Source organism: Molothrus ater, chromosome 27 (assembly GCF_012460135.2).
Source record: "Molothrus ater isolate BHLD 08-10-18 breed brown headed cowbird chromosome 27, BPBGC_Mater_1.1, whole genome shotgun sequence".
NCBI classification, from domain to species: domain Eukaryota; kingdom Metazoa; phylum Chordata; class Aves; order Passeriformes; family Icteridae; genus Molothrus; species Molothrus ater.
This window is the reverse complement of record NC_050504.2, coordinates 4,471,874-4,493,746: the sequence shown is the minus strand read 5'-3', so window position 1 is coordinate 4,493,746 and position 21,873 is coordinate 4,471,874. Positions and strand designations below refer to the sequence as shown.

Here is a 21,873-nt window from a genome sequence, read left to right as displayed (position 1 = left end):
AACAGGAAAAAAATCAGCCTTTCAGCAAGGAGAACAGATGCATTTTATAGCAGCACTATTTTGGTTTGTCCTAACACAGCAAGCTGAAAAAAAAAATAACCTGGAAGTATTTGGAGATGTGGTTACCCATTCTCCTGCCCTACTCAGGGGCAGCAAATTCTCTCAAAACACTGGAACTGTCAGTGCAAGACATCCAGATTCCTCCACTTCAGCTGGGAAGCTCCATTTCTGGAAGGGAGCTCACAGTATCATCCACTTGTCTGAAACACAGAGGCTTCCCTTCTCCAAATTTTTGCTTTTTAAAAGGACAGTGACCAAAACAGACTTTCATATAAATGATAATTTTATTGTAAATAAAATGATACATTGGCCTGGCTTTGCACTGCAAGCCCCCGGTCGGTAAATAGAGACTACTGGGTCAAGGTCTTCTGCACAGTCCAGGTTAAAGCCCTTTCTCCCTGCTTTGCATCACTTATGGTGATAACAAAATCCTTTTCTCCCTTTTTGAACTGCTCCTGGCACACCTGCCTCTCCCCTCCTGGTCAGTCTGTGCTGGTAACTGGTGCCAATGGGGACTCTTTGGAGCAGCTTCCAGACCTTTGGAATATTATTCCAAATTAGGCAAAAAAATCACCCCAAAACCCCATCCAAATTGATGCAACCTAACTGCCACAGAATGGGCGAAGATGGGATTTTCTGGAGAACAAGCAAATAACCTGGAATGCACAGAATCGTCACACCAAGACCAAAATGTCACTGCTTTGTTTCCTCACTGCCTCAGGGACAGCCACATTCCCCCAAGTTCCTCTCCAATGGGAATCTTGGACATTTTTCTGATTAGTTTTAACCATTTCAGGACACTGGGACTCTGATAAGAAATTCTTTGTCAAACAGAATATTCTCCATTTCTGCAGCACTTTCCATCAGGGACCCCAATACTCAATATTCCCTATATATCCTTCCCTGGAAGGAACAGCAGGAAATCCAACATGACATTTGGAACTGACACAATAGCTTATTGTCAGCCTGGCACTCCTCCTCCACTCTTCCCCAAATGAGTTTATTCCCAGTTTTTTCCTAGTCTGCCAGGATAAAGAGGCCAGATTTAATTCAATTCTGAGGTATAATTACATTTCTGTCTACTTGAAACTCTTTTGCTGCCAGGGCTGTTAAAAGCCCAATGTCAGCCCCAAGTTTTTAATCAGAGCAGTGGACTCAGGAATCCAGATCTTCCTTTTCCATAATCAAGAGGGCTGTGAGGAAACAAAGAGGCATTTTGGCTCGGCTCTACTCATTATAAACCATCAGCAAATTCTCTGCAAAACCAGCTGCTTTTTTTCCTTTTTAAATTCATAAAGGCGTCAAATTTATTTCCCCACCTCCCCCCCACCCCGTAACAGTCGATATATATAAAAATCACCAAATATGATCTTTTACGATATAAATTAAAAAAAAAAAAAAAATTAAAATGAGGCATCACCGTTTACATGATGTAAAAAGAGCTAAAAAAGAGCGATATAAACTACATTCATAAAAGTGCATCTCCAAACATACAGGCAATGCTTTGGCTTGTTCCTGTGCCGAACGCGCCAGTCCGAGCTGGCCCCGTGTTCTCTGTCACTGTACAGGGGGTGCTGCTCCCTGGCAGGCTGGGATGCAGGGGTTTGGCACAGAGGAGGCACAGCCAGCCCAGGGAAGGGCTCTGAGCTCTGGGGACAGCCCTGAGCCATCGTCAGTCCTGGCTGCTCCTGCTCTGCTCTGCTCTGGAAGCGCCTCCCGGGATGCGGGTGAGGTAAAAGCCACGACAGCTCCTGAGGATTGAGGTGCTTCGACAGAAGTTCTGCCCTTTCCTCACGCCCTGTTCTCTCCCAGATCACAGCACGTGGGACAGCAAGGGAAAAACCAAGGGAGAAGGTCTGGATTTGGTGAGGACAAGCCAAGGACAGAGGGATGCAGATGTCATGGTGCTCCTGATTCCTGCAGGTGATGGGCAGGGGATGAAGACTCCAATCTTTGGTATATTTAGGATGCAAGGCTTGAAGAGCTGGTGCTGACCCCCCTCCTTTTGTCATGCAGACTGCAGGGATGGTCCCACACTCCCAGCAGAGTGGTGAAAAGCTCCCCAGCTCCGAGTCACAGCCTCACCTCCCCTCATGGCAACAGTGAAGTGCAGGCCAGAAGCCAGGCCAAGGGCCTGGACAACTTGGAGTCAAGTTCCTGGCTGGGAAAAGATCAGTTGAAGTGCTCTCACTAGAATTAAATAAATTATGGAACAAGGGCTTTCATAAAAGGGATCCCCTAAGTGCCCACAAGTGGGACAGTGCATCCTTGGAGCAGTGCAGGGAGCCTGGAGAGAAAACCAACACCAGTTTTTATTGGCTACACTTTGCTCTGGGTTTGGCACAGAAAAAACATTTCATATTGTTAAAGCTTTTCAGGACTTTTGGTTCGTAGGGGCTTTTAGGGTTCTTTTTTTTCCTCTTTTAATTCAACACAGTATTTTTCATGTGTTGAAGGAGCTTGGTTTCATTAAAACTTCCCTTATCCTGCTATTAGTATTCACTTAAAAACTTATTTTTACTGCATTATGAAGCAATTTTCAATTTTTTATGGGGGAGAAGTGTGGAGGTGTGTGGAACCTTAATATGGTTTCCAATTCAAGAGCAGAACACCTTCAGTGTTGCCCTATAAAGCAATATTTTAGTTAATTAACATTTGCTTTTCTTAGCTTAATTTCTCAGAGATAACTTACAATCACTCCATGAATCCCCAGCACTTAAAAACTGCTGGTCTTTCACGAGTGAAATAAAGATTATTAGTGCCCAAATCAGCACTGAGGATTTGAGGCCATCAGGACCTCAGTCCTCTGACCTGTGCTGTGTTCCAAGTGCACAATCACTTGGATATGCTTTGCTGGTACCTGCATGGGGATCTCCAGGTAATTTTTAGATATTTGCTACCATTTTAAATGTTGTCTGAGGTTCCCTGTTTGACTTGAGTCCTACAAAAGCTTATTTAAGTTAGGCCATAGCATTTTTATGGAACTCTTAAACGATCACTTGCACACCTGTAATTCAAACAATGCACGGCAAAGCTGAGCTTGATTCCAGCTCCCTGTGCACAATACAAGTGTCCAGGTAATTCTCCCCAAGAAACCCTCAGTTTTCCATTAGGCCATGTGCTCAAACTCTGAAGTAATTTCCTGGGCACCAGATGGATTATCTTTGGTTAAAAGGATGGTACAAAGTTACCAGCCAAGAGACAGATGCAAGAGGAAGCTGAATTCCATGGAATTCCCTTCCAGAGGGGTTTTGTTTGGACCCAGCAGCCCCAGAGAGAGGAAGCAGGAGCACAGATTTGTTTGGTGTGACACCAACTAAGTGGCACTGTCCAAATGCTGGGACAGGTCAAACCTAGCTCCAGATTTTCCAACGTGAATGGGAGAGCCCTTCCCTCAGGCCCTGGAGTGATTGCATTCTGCTGAAACTTCTCTGATTATCCTGACATTTAGCTGGAAAGAACTCCCTCACCCCCAGCCCCAAATCCACGGGTTCATTATAAAATAACACTATTCACATACTTTTGAATCAGTATCTTCTGAACACCTTCAGATGCTGAATACTCAAGAAGAAAAATATACCATACTATAGTGGACATGACACATGGCTTTTTGCTGGATTCAGGTACTGGAGATGCCTCTGGAGCCCCAGGAGGGGAAAACCAGGGGCTCCCCCAGGCAGAGCTGGAGGCTGGTGCATGTTTCTGTTTTGGACAGAGAGGAGCTCTTCCAGCTCCCACATGGGTTCAGATTTCTCCTATGTTCAACCAGTGACGACACTTGTCAGATTCCCCTTCCTGCAGAAAACACGCAGCCAGCTGCAGGGTCACAGCCAGGTAACAAAATCTGGGGCAAAAACGCAGCTCTGCGTGGGCAGCTGTCGGCAGCACGAACATCAGCCCAGCACACGAAGGAATCAGGCACGAGAGCAGACCCTCAGTTCCTTGGCAGAACTTCCCAAAGGACCGGGCCTGGCTGAGTTGGCATTTTGAAGATGCAGCACCACAACGGGGCAGTTGCAACTGGACGAGACAGGGCACGGAGAGCCCGGCAGGAGCTGCGAGCCAAGGGAGGTAATTCAGTACTGGAGCTGTGCAAACTGGTGTCTGAGCAGCTCTTCAGCAGAGGGTCTGTGCCTGGCTTCCACAAAGATCTGCTTTAGGAAGTCCCGGCAATGTTCTGATATGTGCGAGGGCAGCTGGGGGTTGGTGGGCTGCGTGGCGATTTTGAAGATCGCTGCCATGGCTTCGTACTCTGCCCAGGGGGGCTTCTCTGTCAGCATCTCCACCACGGTGCAGCCCAGGCTCCTGGAAAGCAGACAGGGAAAAACCAAATGAGAATTCTCTCAGTGATGCCCAGAGTTCAGGGAGAGCTCCCCAGCGGCTCTGGGAATGCTCCTGGGGGAGAGCTGCCAACAGCTGCTTTTCCCGTGCCAGGAAAGTGCCACATGTCCTGCTCCCCTTTGCTCAAATCCTCCTCTCAGGGAACATTTGTGTTATCAGGGGACAAGAGGTGCCAGCAGGACGTCCCTGAGGGCACCATCTGACCTTGCTGGTCCTCCAGGTGCTGCTGCTTCTGTTGTACCTCAAAGGCACTTGGAGAATCACAGAGTCACAGCAAGGGTTGGGTTGGAAGGGACCTTCAAGACCATCCTGCTCCAACCCCCTGTTCCAACCACCTTCCACTGGACCAGCCTGCTCAGAGGCTCAACTTGCTGAGTTGCAAGGTAGAACTTAGCAGTTCTTTTTAACAAACAGTCTAACAGACTTTCTAACACTCAAGGTTCAGTGAATCAGAGCTTGTTGACCCCACAAAGCCATTTCAGCAAAATCCCTCTTCAGTCACAGCCTCAAAATGCCCACGTTGGGAAAAAAATAACCTAATAATATCTCCACAAGAAACCAAGCATCACTCAAAAAATAATTGGAGTCGTAACAGTTCCCAAGTGGGAAGGCAGTAAGTTAAATCCCTGTGGGACAGATGCATCATTACCTTAAGGAAAAATTCCTTGTAAAGTTAATGGGGCTCTGCAGGCTACTTCAGGGCAAGGATGGGATTCTGGGGACATGGCTGAGCCACCTTTCTGAGGCAACGTGACTCCAACACCTTCCCAGGGAAGATGGCTGCTGTAGCACCGCACTGGTTGGGGTTTATTCAAAAGATTAATTGCTTCCTCCAGGCCACAGATCGAGTAAAAGCCATTAGTGAGTTTTTAATATCCAATCCTGTGGTTTTATCACGTATTTACATTAAAAAGGCAAAACTGCCTCCTCTACCTTAAAACTAAACCTTCTTTTGAGGTGAAATGCAAGGAAAAGGATGTTGAGAGGCAGACTTGCATCAACTGCCAAGACAAGAAGGAAAGGAATTAAATGCAGTGAATATGCAAGAACTGATTTCTTGACAAGGTCTGAAATCCAACGTGAAAATTTTACAGTTTTCCAGCCATTTCAGGCTTACTAGAAGAGAGTACAGAAAATGCAAACCATGTGTGCTGAAGTGCTGGGGGTTTGCTCAAAAGCAAGCAGGGATATATTATTGTTTAGACTGATTTATACCGTTTAAGCAGATCCGGTTTCTTTAAGATATTCAGCAAACAGCAGGAATGTTTTTCATGTCAAGTCACTCCAGCAATAACAAATAGCTCACATATTCTGCTATTTAGGAAAAAGAAAACTGGAGAGGGGCCTGCAGCAGTGGCACAGAGCCAGGTGGATGGATTTGTTACGTTTCTGAGCCTCTGGGCCATACACATCCACCCTGGGACCAAGTGCTGCACTGGAAAATTCTGACCCCCCCAAAATAATGATTGGGATTGTAGGAACTGGAGTCTGGCCAATGGCAGCAACTCTTTGATGGGAATGGACCAATGTCAGCACCAAGAGGAAATCCACAACTGCACCAGCCCAGGGGGAAGGGCACGTGCTCCACTCTCTCCCCAAGCATCCCAAACGGGAGAGTCTGCAGGACTTAACTCTTTGCAGACAAGACAAGTTTCAGCTGTGTTTCCACTTGCTGCTTGTACAGGAAACAGGTCCTGCTTTACTGTGGAGGCACAACCAGACCTTTTGTCCCTGTTGTTTACTTAAGTTTTATAATCTCACCTTTTTAAGGCCCCCAAAATTAACATTTTGGCACAGGACCATTTTGCTCTTTTGAGAGAGGCTGCTCCTTGGCTATGCCAATAATAGCACAGCTACAGTTTCCATTCATGCAGATCACCTCTGATCTGACCTGGATCTTTTCTGTTATTCCAGGTTCGAGCATCTTTCCTTTAAGGCTAAAATTCTATTAATCTCCAGTACATTTTAAGCATAACTCTCATTTTATATCTGAATGAATGGGCTTTCCCTAGACAACCTTCAGTTGCTCTTCTAAGGGATATCATAGAATCACAGAGTCTCCTGTGTTGGAAGGGACCCACAAGGATCTTCATCCCAATTCCTGGTCCTCCATAGGACACCCCAGGAATTCCACCAAGTGCCTGAGAGCATGAGAAGGATGAAAACATTGCACCAGCCAGAAAGCAAAAAAAACCCAGCGATCAGTTTGAGTGAGGAATGAGTGGAAACTGCTCCTGAAAAACGAAATGAGTTGCTGGGTGTTAACACCGCGAAGCACAGCTGGCAGAAGATTATGTCTTGAATTCAAACCAGCGGCTTCAATTTTCTTTCAACTTTTCATCCAGACAAGGTGTGAACCTGGATGCTCAGATGGCAGAAGGTGCTGCTGTGTGTGTGTGCAGAGATCTGTGGGCAGCAATGAGGGGCTCACCACACGTCTGCCTTCCTGCCGTAGCCCTCGCCGCTGATCACCTCCGGGCTCATCCAGTACGGGGTGCCCGTGACGGAGCGGATGCCTGTCCCCGACATGCAGATTGTCTGCAGCCTTTTGCTGGCCCCAAAGTCCCCCAGCTTCACGTTCCCAGCAGAGTCACGGAGAATATTGGCACCTGGACAGAAGCAGAAAAACACCAAGACAGCTGTTTTCATGAGATCCAGCTGTTGGATCTGCAGCCTACAGAACGAGATCCAAGCACAAATACCCGTGCTCACGGTATGGCTCTTTCCCCATTAAGCCTCAGGTGACCTGCTAAACATCATTTCTTTAATTCAGGTTGTAGACAAGCCAATTGCTAATGGCTGTAAATGGGAAAAACTTCAGGGAAAAACACAAGGAAGTGAAGGGGGGAGGGAAATGAGAGCTGAGTCAGCACCAGCATTGTTACAGTGCCTGTAAACAGCTCAACCAGCCTAGCAGGGCCCCCAGGCCAAGGGCTGAGAGAGAACAGAGCTGTGTAGAGAAGGATTTTATTGGGATGCTGCTTTGGGAGTGCAAGCATTGCTTTCTGGTCAGCTGGGTAACAGATGTAGCTAATTAAACCCCTTTGAACTCCTACAATAAACAAGTCAATCTCCACTTGGTCCTGAACACGAAGCACCAGGGAAAAAGCAAACTTTGGAGCTTAGCTTTTATGTGGACACAAACTGAGGTTTAGACCCCAAAACCAATTCTTCCTCCAAAACTGCGACGAAATCAAGAACCCCATTGTTACCATTATCTGGGACGTGCCCACACGAAACCCTTCTGCTCTCAAACTTGGAGCTCTTGTGCTGGGGAAGCTCTCTTGGCCTGCCCCTGCTCTCACCCTTGATGTCCCTGTGCACGATCATGTTGCTGTGCAGGTAGGAGACGCCCTCGAGGATCTGCCGCGTGTATTTGCGGGTGACGTTCTCCGTCAGGGCCCCGTACGCCTTCAGCTGGTCCTTCACTGACCCCTGCCACGAAGCAAAGGGAAAGACTTGGCCAAGAGGTGACAGAGCACAGACCCTGCAGTGTCCATTCAGCTCCCAAAAGGCCTGGGTGTTGTACACCAGCTGGCCCTGCAATGAACTCTGCCCTCTGCTAAAGGCTTTCTATGAGCATCTTGCCCTAAGAAGCCCTTTTTAAGAACAGCAAGGCTTCATGGCAAAAACAGCCTAAGGAGGTTCTGTCTACTGGTACAACTTGTTGTGATGACAAGCAATAAAACAGTTCAGCAGACTTATCTGGGTCAGAAGCCTTGCTTTTTGGAGAGTCAGTTTTAGCCTCACTGCACCATGATTTTGGTAATTCAGTTACCAGGATTTACGTGTTGGCCCAAGTTCTTTGAGGTACTTTGGTAGAACAAATTTGGACTGAAGAAAAGAACTGGCTTTAATGACTGTCACAGAGAATGTATTTCAAGTAGAAGACACTTAAGGAAAAAACCAAAGAGGTTATTTGGGCATAAATAAAATGAAGTGATGGCATTATGAGCGTGAGAAGGCACAGCCCTAAGAGGGTCTGAGGCAGATGACATAGTTAGGGGGATCACAGCAACTAATAAACCAGCTGAGAAACCCAGCCACCTCCCCTTCTGAGCCCTGACTGTGCTGCTCTTACCCCTGGCATGTACTCCATGAAGATGGTCAAGGTCTTCTCTGCTCGATCCCTTAAGCAGCCATAATACTGCACGATACGGTCATGCTGGAGGTTCTTCAGCAGCTGAATTTCACACTCCAGAGCACTCACCTCCTATGGATGTTGAAGGAGAAAAGAAGATTGCAGCCTCAGGAAATATATTATAAATATAAAGAATAATAAATTTGTCATGTCACTGGCAGGATGAGACCACTACCACACTGAGAAGTGTAATCCATGACATCACTTTATTTGCTTCTTGGAAAAGGCAAACATTACCAGGGCTTGCTGTTCATTTTTACTGCATTATCTATTGGTGTGGAAGCTTTGATAAAACACAGGCTGTATCATACACGGATTTAGTACCAGAAAAACTTTGTTTCTTGCCTTGATTCTGTCATCTGCATGGTGGCTGAAAGGATTCTCCACCCACAACACAGGTACAACCTCCCTTCTCTCACTAGGCTGTGGGCAGGGAGTGTAATTATGAAGCAGCTCTGAATACAGGTACAGAACTGGAACTTCAACCCACTGGAGAGCAAAACAACAGGGGCTGAGGGTTGCTAAGTTTCTGTCACCCAGTCCTGTTCTGATCACACTGATGATTTACTGGAATCAAGCCCTACAAACAGCTTCCTCTCCTATTTACTTCAAAGAATCTGCAGCTCTGCACATGAAACTGATCCTTTGCTTTGCTCTTGCCACAGACAACAGGGTATCACAGTGCAAAGACATTATCCAACAATTTCAGATGGAATCACAAATGTTTGCTGCTCAGAAAAAGTATCAGGTTCTTGCTGAATCCAGGGATTGAAGAGGAGGAACATCAAAGGTTGTGAAGCATGAGGATTTACAGAAAAAGGAATGATTTCTCCCCAAATTAGTCCCATTTTTACCTTTCCAGCCCTGCCATGGGAAGGCATCAGGTTCAGCTCTCTCACTCTGGGAGAGGATGCAGAACCTTAGAGCAAGAACCTGGGTGTTGTAGGCACACATGGAACCAGTGCAAGCTGCTTAATCAGACCAAATAATGGTATAAGGTTTGGAGTGTCAGTGCCTTCAAAATATATTTCAGCCTGTTCCTCCTTGGCTCAGAGTTACTGTCTGATTTACAACACAGACATAGTAGAACTTCCCAATTTAGGACATATCTTGGCACCAATATCCCATATAAAATCAGAATAATTAAATCTTCATGGATCAGTTATTCTAGCTCAAAGTGAATTTGTTCAATATTGGGAAACTGGTACACTGTTAAAACACTAGCAAAGAACCCAAAAGCCCTTCCAGCTGCATCCCCTGTGCAGGAAGTTGAGTGCTGTCCCCTAATTTCAAGGTTCATGTCCCATCTCCACTGTTGTCACATCACTGTTCTCGATTATTTTACACCCCACAGCTCCATTTGTTTCTAAGGACACAGAGAATTCAAAAGTGAAAATTGGTAATTAATGCACTTGATACAGGATGTACCACATAAACCCAGAAGTGGGTTTTGCATGTGCAAGCAGCTTTTTTTTGTTCAAAAAAGAAAAAAAACCTCTACTCTTGCTGGATTTAGTTTCATTCACATCCATGTCTAACCAGGAACACAAGGTAGTCTAGTATTCCTCAAGCAACCTGGCAAAACCCCAAAAAGCTGAGAAAGGAGAGCCAAGAATGAAGCAAGAAAATGGATTTTAGTTTCTAGCTGAAGTTAATAACACAGGAAAGTAATTTTTAAATGACTCCTATTCTTCTCCACATGACTCGAAACCTTAGTACCAACCAAATAAGATGCCAGCTCTCAAGGACAGACAGAGAGAGACATTGTACAGGACCTTAGAGGCTTTGAGGAGCTGAGATGAGAATTACCTTGCTTGTTTCAGGGCTCTCTGGATCAAACTGCACCTGCTTGGCTGCCAGCTCCCTGCCCGTGTCCACGTCGTAGCACAGGTACACGCGGCCGAAGGCGCCCTGGCCCAGCAGCTTCCCCCGGCGCCAGTTCATGGGAGCACTTGGAGCTGCAAGAGAACAGCAGTCACTCCTCCTTCCACTGCACTCTTTACAAACAAAGGGGGGCTTTTCGAGGACCAATCTCCACCATGCAGGGGCTGAAGCAGGTATTCTGTAGGTGGGTGAACATGAGGTGCTCTCCCAGAGTAAGGAGTCAGTGGCAGAGCTCTGAACAGAACCCAACCATCCAGACTCTCAAGGATCTGCTGACTGATGTCCCATTCAAATGACACCACAGAACATTTTGCAAATGTGTTTTACAGACCAGTTATTCAATGGGCTTGGTGAAATTTCATTCTACCAGCAGGTGGATTCTACAACATCATTACTTTAAGAGATGATGCAGCAACTAAAGAGCAGCTTCCAGCCCTTGATCTGAAGTTATCACATGCATCAGATGAAGAAGAGCTGGATTAGCCTTGCTAAATCAATCCCAGCCAGCTGGGAATGACTTAAGCTTCTGGGACAACTTGAAGGACATTATTCTGTGTTTCTTTGCCAAGCTAGTTTGGGGTTAACCTCTGTGGGAAGGATTTTACTGCAAGGCTCTCTCTAACCATAAAGATTAGAAGTCATGATTACCTACTGGACATGGATAAAGTAGGGACTGTGTTAGCACAGTGTGGGTATCTTCACCTGCTGAACAGTTAGACTTAATAAAAATACCCATGGGACCCAGGTAAAGCAGCATCTCCAACCAGCAGGAAGTTCCATCCTCAGGGCACTGGGAACCCTCACATTCATGAGCAGCAGTCTCCTGACCCAGAGATTAATACCTGAGCCCAGTTATTCAGACTGTGCTTAATCCCAAAGCATATTACTCAAAGACAAGTGCTTTAGCTCCAACTTTGAAAGCAACACTACCAGACTCCTGCAGTTCAATGCATCCAATTATGTTGGATCTAAAAAGAAACTCTAAAAACAAAGACAAGAACCAGCCATCTGAACAGTGTGAAAATACAGAAGAGCTGAGAGATTTGCTTTGACATGTCTAATTTAATCAGATTTACTGGCAGGCAGTATTTTAGTGCGTTCCTTACTCTTCATTTTGATCCTTAAATTACTGTATGGGATATACAAAGTTCTTCAATAATGACTTATGTTCCACTTATTTTTTATTTTTGTAATAGAAAGCTGTCCAACAAAACAGCTCAAGAATGCCATTAATATAGAAGTAAATCCTTCTACTAAGGAGCAAATGAAATACAGAATAACTGTAACCCAAAAGCCTGACTGAAAATGTTAACATAGCAAGAAAATAAACAAGCTTGTCTGCCTGTTTTAAGAACCCTGTAGATCATCTAGATCAAGCAGATTTTTACTTCTTAGCTGAATTTGCAATGCTTTCTAAAGGAAAGGCCAGAAGAAATCTGAGAAGAAAAACACTTGTGGGTGTGACAACCAAGTCTCAAAGCACAGCCAGGGCACGAGTGTGAGGTGTTCACAGGGGTCTGAGGATGAGGGAAGAGATGAGGATCTCACTCCATGTTTCAGAAGGCTTGATTCATTATTTTATGATGTATATTATATTAAAACTATACTAAAAGAATAGAAGAAAGGATTTCATCAGAAGGCTGGCTAAGAATAGAAAAAGAAAAAATCATAACAAAGGCTTGTGTCTGGGACAGAGAGTCTGAGCCAGCTGGGCTGTGATTGGCCATTAATTAGAAACAACCACATGAGACCAATCACAGATCCACCTGTTGCATTCCACAGCAGCAGATAATCACTGTCTACATTCTGTTCCTGAGGCCTCTCAGCTTCTCAGGAGAAAAAAAGGATTTTTTTCTCCTAAGGATAAGGATCCTAAGGAAAGGATTTTTCAGAAAACATCACGGCTACGCACGAGGTGGTCGGAATGGATTGTCACAGGCAGGCTGTGGCACTGCACCGGGCCTGGAGTCCCCTGGAGCCCTCCCTGTGCCCAGGAGCCCAGCGTACACTTGGTGGCAATGTTCCTCTCCTGCACTCCCAGCGCGTTCTCGCTGTCGGCGCTGCGCAGGCGGCCCCGCGGCTCCAGGTACTGCAGGGCCAGGCCCAGGTTCTCCCCGTTGGTGCTCAGCGAGCGGCTGGAGGGCACCAGGGTGAAGAGATTCCCTTGGTGACGTCGGATCCGGGGAAACGTCCTCCGGCCTGGGGAGAAGGAGCGGCTTTAAGTCAATGCTTGCAAGCGGGAGGTAATGGCTGGGGGCTGAGCAGCGGGGAGAAGGGAGAGAAATCCCAAGTTCTGCTCTGTTCCCATGGAGCAGAATCTGCTGCCAAACAGACGAGATGCAAGAATATAACAGCTCAGGGCTGGTGCTGCCTGAGTTCAGTACAGCCCTGGATCGTTCCCAAAGCAGAAGGCAGAGAACACTTTGTAATGCCCTCAGTGTTGTAAGATCTAAACTTACCTTCCAAAGGAAAAATCTGGTTTACAGGCTCTGAGCATGAACTCTTAACAACTACATACAAAATGACTTTCTAGATAACGTGCCTGGACTTGCAAATAAAAACCATAAATAAAGATTAGGCCAACTTGCACCTCATGAAATTTTGAGAGATTATTTTGCATAAAGCCATCTGATTGAGCAGAGATACAACTCTTCAAGTCCCTGCTATATTTAAAAGACCCAGAAGCAAGTCTGCAATGCAAATTAGCAAAGTATAATGAATCTCTGTGGTAGGAAAGTACTTATATAGGGCCAAGTCTAACAATTACATCCACAATTCCCTACTCAGCCTGGATAACACCAGAAAGGACAAAGAATTACAAAGTAAACAAAGAATTACAAACAACAACCATTTGTCTCCACGAAAATGTGGCAGCATGCAGCATGAATCTCAACACTAACTGCAAGCACCAGGGCACTTCCAGGCTCTCCAAATAGGAGTTACCCTTGTGTAGAGGTTGCCATTGCCTCACCTTTTTTCCCCAGCCTGGAATGGGAGGTGTGGGACCAACTCACCGTCGCTGTAGTCCTTGTGCTGCATGGAGACGTTGTAGCGCCGAGGGTAGGTGCCACCTTTGCCTGCTTTGTCGTAGATCTGATTCTCACGGTCTGCCAGGAGAAGCAAAGACAAAAGTGAGGCTCCTTCAAAAAAAACCGTAACTTCTAATAACAGAATTTTCCTGTAACAGCAGGTTTTTAGGAAGGGGCAATAAATAACTTCATAGCTTTTCCATCATCGTGTCCCCACTTCTTCTATTTATACAATCCCAGCAAGCAAGGAGGGCGGCCAGCCAAGAGCACAAAGTGTCTGGGTCAAATAACCTTTGTAGCAAAGACATACCTGAGAACTCCTGCCTATTGTCAGGAAAGCTCTGTGCCCTTGACATCCGTGACTTCCGAAAAGAAGGGCTAAAAGAGAAAGAAGGCAAGAGTAAGTTTTGCTATTGTTTGGGGTATTTATTTTGTTGTTTTATTTTCTAAATGAACAAGTAGAGCCTTGTCTAAAAGAGATTTAAATACCCTGCAGCCAGGTGTTCTAAGAGGGGCGGCTCCACACAGGCTGCTCGCTTCAGAACTTTGTATTTATAACCTAAAGCTACTGAAGCACCAGTTTGCTGGTCTGTGGTTGTGCCAGAAAATAACACAGCCTTAAGACATAGTTAATGCTCTTTAATGCTCTTGTTAAAGCTCTTGTTTCCCTCCAAGAAAATGTATGAGATAGAAAAGAGGGTTTTCTGTAGGTACAACTGGCATTTCCACCTGAGCACCCACGTTCTCACCAGTTTGTACATTTGTACCTGGCTGCTCACCTGTCCAAGGACTGGCAGCTTCCTGACACTGAGTTTTCAGCACTGCTTAGAGGGTCCAGCATCTGCAACACAGAAGAAACCACACAGCAACATGAGTGCAGTCCAGGGCCCAGGAGAGGCTGTGACAGAGGAGCAGAGCCCATGACTGTTTGCCTGCAGGATGTGCAGCTGAAGAAGGGAGTCTAAGCCTATATAAATGTATAATTTTCCTTTATCTCCCACAGAAATTAGGTTCATATAAAATTTGAGGCAGTGCTTTAGTTGTTGAAGGACTTTGCTGTGGAAAATGCAAGCTTTAGCAGCCTTGTGCTGAGTTTTGATCCCAACTGGCTCCAGGAACAGTCTCTGCTGGTGCTGCTGCCTCCACCTGCAAGTCGCCCTTTGGCCTCACTTCCCACTTTTCTGAATGGAGAGCAGAGTTTCAAAAGCAAGAGGGTCACACAAACCTGGTAATAGGAAACCTTGTCACATGTGTGACACCACCAAAACTGCTCAGTCAGAGCTGGAGGGGCAATGCCCAGAACAGGGAACTGCTTCTGGCAGCCCAACAAAGGCTTTGAACTTACACAGCTACAATCTGAAGCTGTTTAAATGCACAAAGCAGCACTTCATAAACCCAGAATGGTTTGAGTTGGAAAGGATTTTAAGGGTCATCCAATTCGACCTCCTACCATGGGCAGGGACACCTTCCACTAAATCAGGGATGGGGCCAGGGATGGGGCAGCCACAACTTTCTGGACAACGCGCGCCTCACCACTTAAAGGTGTTGGTGCAACCAGAGCCAGTGACTGTTTGGGAGAGGAAAGGAGGGCCCAGGTGCCAGCAGAGCCCCTTGGCAGGTGGGTACTCACGCACTGCTCGCTGGTCTCGGGGATGAACTCGCCCTCGCTGTGGATGCTGGTGTAGGAGCCCTGGCGGGCGATGCGCTGCTGCCGCTCGGGGACGTAGCCGGGCGGGGGAGAGCTGCGGCCCGTGCTCTGGGAGCCTGTGACAGGGACAGCTCACACTGCTGCTGGGACACTGCTGCAGCAGCCACCCCACCACAGCACAGCTCCATCCCCCCACAGGGACTGCAGAGGGAACCCCAGAGTCTGGACAGACACGGGACCAGGGAAACCAAACCGATGTGCACCAGCCCCACCAGAGCACACCAAACCTCTACAGCCCCCCAGAGGGAACCCTACAGTCCAGACAGACATGGAACCAGGGAAACCAAACTGATGTGCACCAGCCCCACCAGAGCACACCAAACCTCTACAGACACCCAGAGGGAACCCTACAGTCCAGACAGACACGGGACCAGGGAAACCAAACCGATGTGCACCAGCCCCACCAGAGCACACCAAACCTCTACAGACACCCAGAGGGAACCCTACAGTCCAGACAGACATGGAACCAGGGAAACCAACCTGTGTGATGTGCACCAGCCCCACCAGAGCACACCAAACCTCTACACCCCCCCAGAGGGAACCCTACAGTCCGGACAGACATGGAACCAGGGAAACCAACCTGTGTGATGTGCACCAGCCCCACCAGAGCACACCAAACCTCTACACCCCCCCAGAGGACCCTACAGTCTGGACAGACACGGGACCAGGGAAACCAACCTGTGTGATGTGCACCAGCCCCACCAGAGCACACCAAACCTCTACAGACCCCCAGAGGGAACCCTACAGTCCAGACAGACATGGAACCAGGGAAACCAACCTGTCTGATGTGCACCATCCCCACCACACCACACCTCTATCCCCTGTCACATTCACATTTTCTGAAAAATCACTTCGCCCAGGATTTTTCTCCTGGGAAGCTGAGAAGCCTCCGAGAAAAAGGAAAACAATCATTATCTCATTTGCTCCTCCTGTGTTTTGCTTGTCTGGAATGTGTTTGGAGATTGTTTTGGATAACCAACAGGTGACTGTTTCATTGGGTTTCTGTGAATTGTTTTGACTCATTGGCCAATCAGTGCCAAGCTGTGTCAGGACTCTGGAAAGAGTCACAAGTTTTCATTATTATCTTTTTAGCCTTCTGTAAGTATCCTTTCTGTATTCTTTCATATAGTTTAGTTTAGTATTCTTTAATATAATACAGTATCATAAAATAATAAATTAGCCTTCTGAGAACATGGAGTCAGATTCATCATTCCTTCCTTCAACTGGGAGCAATGCAAATACAATAATCCCCCAGAGTAACTGCAGAGTGAACCCTACAGTCTGGACAGACACTGGACCAGGGAAACCAAACTGTCTGATGTGCACCTGTACTGATGTCTTAGATGCCAAGTGATTACTGCTCAAGCTCCTGACAAAGTTATTTCTAACCTCTTCTGCTCAACCTTCTGAGCATAATTCCAGTTCAATCATCTGTTAGTGGCACTACCTAAAGAGTTTCTCTTGTGCTACCTACTGAGAGAAACTTCACTCTTAGGGTTTAGTTTTTCCTTGCATATCTCAAAGAAGATGAAACTAGATACAGGAAGAAAAAAATCCCTTTTTGCAGTGACCTATCCACCTGCAGCTGCCACCAATTCCCACTGTGAGCTCCAGGAACTGCTGTGGTCCAGGCCAATCTGCTTGAGGTCACACATGAAGCCAGAGGCAGCAGGTGGAGATCAGCTCTCAAGCTGTGCTCCTTGCAACACTGTCTTTAATTAACTGTGTGTACTCAGGTGCTAGGAAAGATGGGTAAAGATCAGCAAATACTCTCCCAAGGAAAATATTTTCTATAGAAGTTGTAATAAAGAGCGAAGGTGAAGACCTGGGAGAAGCGGACTGAAAAGCAGAGCACACACCTTTCAGGGGGCTGCAGAAGGAAAATGAACAATGCTGGCATGGCTTAGAGCGCAAAGGGGGTGAAGAAAAAGGGATTCATAAAATCATAGGATCATAGGGTTGGAGAAGGCCTCCAAGATCACGAAGCCAACATTGTCAAGCCCACAATGTGCTGCTCAGAGCGAGCACCTGATGTCCCAGGCAGCTCCCAGGGCTGACGAGCCCTCTGGAGCCCTCTGGAGGGGTGGGATAAGCCTGGCAGTGCTGTGGGCTGCCCCAGCCCTGGAGCACTTTCACTCCTTCCGACAGATGCCACAGCCAGAGCGAGCCCGGCCGCTGGCACCGGCCCAGCTGCTGCTGTGGAAAGGCCCCATCCCTGGGCAGGAAAAGGAAGTCGGCACTAAATCCATGTGTATCAAAGGAAGTGAGTGGAAAAAACACAAGCCCTGCCAGAATGCTTAGTAACTTTTTTTTTTTTTTTACTTTTAAATAAAAGTTATCGTTACTTCCAAAGCTCTGAGCTGGTGACAAGAGGCTGGGGCTGTCTGGAGCTCAGGAACCACACAGGTCCCTCTCCTGCCTGCAAAAAGCTTTAGCTGGACAATGCTATGGACTCCAATTGCATGGTGTGAGTTGGAGAATCTCTATTAACACCAGCAAACAGGGCACGTTCCTCTTCCAAACCAAAGACAGGAAAAGAGAAGGAAGAAGAAATTGATGCAAGACCAAGCTATTGCCAAATTACCAGCAGACCTCTGACACAACTGGAACTTTTCTGGACCTCTCGTAATGTAACAGCCTGGTACTCTGACACGTTCAGAAAATAAAAGCAAAGGTTTCTTGACTGATGAATGATAAGCTGTCAGAAAGCATCCATAAGCTGGGATTGGAGGAAAGAGTGTGTAACTGCCCCTTATCACTGCACAGCTCACCCATGACAGACACTTGCTACAGTCTGTTGGCTTTGGCACCATTACCTGGATACCTCAGAACGTTAGTAAAGAAAAATATATATTATAAATGAAATAATTTTGGCATTCAATTTGTCTGTTATAGAAGAAACGTGGTGTTCAGACATGCATGGGTACCACTTCTCAGGACCAAGGAATGTTGCTCTTTTTATGCATATTAACTTCAGTCTAGGAAGGACAGTAAAAGTCTTTTGTCCCCATTTCAGTCACGTACTTCACAAGCTTTCAGTACTTTGTTTGCTTGCTGCTTCATAAAAGCAAATTGTACAGAAGGGGATCAGCAAACTCTCCACAGGATAGAAGCAGGTTTGTCAGACAAGTGCCCACACTGAGAGCTACTGCTCCAGCTCACAAGTCCTTCCCTCTGAGCTCCCTCTCCCAGCCACCCCTGCTCAGAGCACTGTGGATCCAACTCTGGCTTGGACCCCCCCGTATGGAGACTGCTGTGGTTTAAGCTGATTTATTATTTGCTGCTTTGCACTGCAAACACTGATCTAAAATCATGTAATAGTTCTGCCTCAAGTTCACAGAGTTGACGAAACTGAAGCACTCCTTTGCTGCAGTGAAGAACTTGCAAACAAAACAACTCTGACACTCCCAGCTCCTGGTACTGCCCTGTGTGACTTGCATCACTTGTCCTCAGGCATTAGCTGTGACAAGCCCCAAAATAGCTGTTGTAGCAAACAGAGTCATCCTCTGCCTCTGTTTCCAGCAGAATTTACCTTCTCTCCTTTCTGAAGCAGAAGAATGCAGAGCAGCATTTCAGCTCTGGCCTCACACTCTCACCTTCCTCCTGCACCTTCACTGCTCATTGAGCTTCACACCAAGGAGTCAAACCCTAAACCACAGACTTTTCTGGGGGTTTTTTTGGCCCATAAATCCTTGAAGGTGTTTTAGGTGTTTTAGTTTTTCATATAGAGGTTAACAGCTTTGAGAATCGTTCAAGAACAGATTTGAATTGTGCTGCATGGTTAAGAGGAGGTTGTAACACAGAAGTTGGGAGAAATCAGACATATCTGCCAAAGATGGAAGTCATAAAAACTACAGAAGCCTTACATGAACCTTTCCCCCAAAAAGGAGTTCACTGGGCTGACAGAAACCCAAAGAAATGAGACAAAGGTACATATTACTCTGATTTTTTTTGTGCACCTCTGATTTTGTCTTGTACTGATAACTCTAGAAGTCAAAGTTGAGGAAACTCAGAATGTAGGACACTAGCTGGATATGCAATAGTAATTCCCAGCAAAATGCTTGATTACAGGAGTCAGGAGAGATTCCAAAGCCCAACATAAAAAAAAAATCAAATCTAGGTTACATGAACTGAAATTGCCAATCTAAATACAAAGCTTAATAGACTCACATCAGCTTTCCAAATTTCTAACCACAATGGCTCTGGCTTTAGGACATCCCCTTTAGCAGCTCCTCAGCTGTTCCACAACTTAGCAAGGAACTTTGAAACATTCTACTGTAAACACATTAAGAGCTTTTGAAAATGAACTGCCTTGTCCCAGAATAACCTTTCAATTTCTCATGGCTCTCCTAAATGCTGTACCATAAACACTAGTGCCCAAAAGCTGCATTTCAACAAACAAAAACATGTAGAAGTGGCAAAAATACTCACTGACAGACAGATGCCTGCTTCTGGGTTCTGGCTGCTGGTAGGGTGTGCTCACATCCCCTACAGATTGGGAAGTTTTAATCCTGACTTGCTTGGGCAGTCCAGAGTGGGGTGAAGAACTGGTCTGTTGGGTAAAATGGAAAGAACAGAACGAAATAAAGTGAGATGAAGGAGCTCAAGCAGTCTGGCCACGGTTTAAAAAAAATATTATGCTTAGTACCAAGAAAGTGCTGAGCAACAGTTCTAGAGCCTGAAATCTATTAATTCAGAAAACACCAACAAAAAGACAGCAAAAGAGCCAGGTTTACAATTAGGGTGTAAAACAGGAGTCAGAGAACTACAAGGGCAGCTCAACTCAAGTGCAGCATTTGCAGGCCTCAGTGTCTGACACTGCCAGGTACCTGAGGGGCTCCTGTCACCCCCTGAGACCAGAACACAGAGGCACCTCCAATTTCCATCAGCCACCTTGGCCAGCAGAGATAAATTCTGAATCTTGCACTGTTTCAGAAGCAATCTGACTCCCCACAGCCTTTAAAAAGTAAATTCGTAACTCAGACTAAGTAAAAATAAATTCTGGAGAGTTTAATAGCACCAACAGTCAGGAGATGCCAAGATGAAGTTATTCGTTCATCCTTCCCCTGAACTTACATAGGTATTATCTAATTAAAGGTAATTTTTCCACAGAGCCCTCATCTCGTTCAAAGCAGGAAGAGGAGTGAGACACATGAAACCACCCCAAGCCACTGAGATTCTGTGTTAAAGCAGGGGCTCAATACCTGCAGACACTTTCAATTTTAACCCTGACCCAACACACCTAGTTTTACAACAAGGTGTAATATTCCCCTCCTCTTGAGTCACAGAATTTATCTTATTTGAAAAGAACATAACCAAAGACACCTGAAGGAAATAAATTCTGACTTCCAAAAATTATTTGAACGTGACAGGCAAAGAAGGTGCAACAACTCAAATACTTTAATTCAATATTAAATTCCTGGATGGTTGCACATTTAATGAGTGCATACACTTGAAGGGAGTAAGGAAAGAGTCTGATTTAAGTCACACAAACTCCACCATGGGCAGGTCCATGGGAGCTGGATAAAGGGTGCAGAGGTCACCCTGCTTAAAGAGCTGCAATGTTTTAGCCCCCAAACTGAAGTCAGGGAAAAAAATCCAACACAAAAAGACACCTATAGCTGAGCCAATGCACAGAGGATAAACACATGCATTTGTGCCTGGGAAAAGTGATTTTATAATCCCTGTCACACTCAATTCATGCTGCCATCATGCTTTAGAGTCTTAAGGTAAAACCCTTGATTTTGCAGGCCCAGAAGTTGTTACCCACATGGTTTCTGTCCTGGGACAGCAACAGTATCCTCAGGCTTTTCACATTCGAGCTCCGGTCCAAGAGATCCACAGCTTTATCCAGGTCATCTTGGTTTTTCAAAGGAATAGAGAGCTGCAAGATAAAGAGCATGGAAGAAAATCATTAGAAAAGATAGAAAAAAAAAAAAAAGCTACTTCTACAATGGGTTGTTTAAATACAATGGGTATTTAAACAAACATTAGAAAAACACCAGACTGTAAAACAGGATTCTGATTGCTCAGCTATTCCACAAATTTTCATTCCAATGCTGTCTTACTGTCCTTTTTAATGAGGTTTTCCTCCCAAGTCAGAGAAATGGCTGACTCTAATGCAAATTCCCCTAAAGCACCACCCACACAAGTATGAACTGCTACCTGGATTTGCTGCTTGCAAAGAACAGAGACTTGTCAGCCCCTGACTCTCTGATGAGAAAATGGTCTCAGCACACTTATGAATCCAGAACTAATGAACAAGTGAAAATTGGGTTTCATGTAGTGTCCCAAGCAACACCAGAGCAAGGGAACAAGATGCTGATGTTTGTACAACACACCCATCAGTGAGGTGCTTTATCAGGATCAGCTTTATCAGTTTGCCTTCGGATCAGGGATTCAACAATGGTTTGTATTAAAGAAAGACCCAAAAATTAAATTTCCGAGTAGAGAATTTGTGCTGGGGAAAGGAGGCGTCAGTGCAGAGAGCACTGAGAGCTCAGTACCTCGTTGTTCATGTAGTGGAGGTCCAGGGGCTGCCCAAAGGCTGTTTTCACTTTCTGCTGCACGTCTTCGTAGCGCACGGGACGGACAAACGGAATGATCCTGGGAGGAAAGAGAGCCACTGCCTCACTGCAGAGATACACTTGGTAATGCAATCAAATCACACGGCTGAACCATTAAAACCACATCTCAACGGTCTCCTCTCA

At 46.0% G+C, this 21,873-nt stretch overlaps 1 protein-coding gene across 1 annotated transcript in view; it reads right to left on the bottom strand.

Annotated features, from left to right (window-relative positions):
* Positions 1-325: 325 nt before the first annotated feature.
* The window catches only part of MAP3K3 (mitogen-activated protein kinase kinase kinase 3), a 32,915-nt gene continuing 11,367 nt past the window's right edge, over positions 326-21,873 (bottom strand). Inside the window, exons 5-17 of the mRNA XM_036399024.2 lie at positions 21,670-21,769; positions 20,934-21,047; positions 19,595-19,715; positions 15,086-15,219; positions 14,235-14,296; positions 13,766-13,833; positions 13,441-13,533; positions 12,434-12,625; positions 10,352-10,500; positions 8,483-8,614; positions 7,707-7,836; positions 6,833-7,010; positions 326-4,365 (exon numbers count right to left, since the gene is read on the bottom strand). Coding sequence (XP_036254917.1) covers positions 4,137-4,365; positions 6,833-7,010; positions 7,707-7,836; positions 8,483-8,614; positions 10,352-10,500; positions 12,434-12,625; positions 13,441-13,533; positions 13,766-13,833; positions 14,235-14,296; positions 15,086-15,219; positions 19,595-19,715; positions 20,934-21,047; positions 21,670-21,769 — 1,702 coding nt within the window. The 3' untranslated portion in view covers positions 326-4,136. The remainder of the gene's footprint in view (positions 4,366-6,832; positions 7,011-7,706; positions 7,837-8,482; positions 8,615-10,351; positions 10,501-12,433; positions 12,626-13,440; positions 13,534-13,765; positions 13,834-14,234; positions 14,297-15,085; positions 15,220-19,594; positions 19,716-20,933; positions 21,048-21,669; positions 21,770-21,873) is intronic.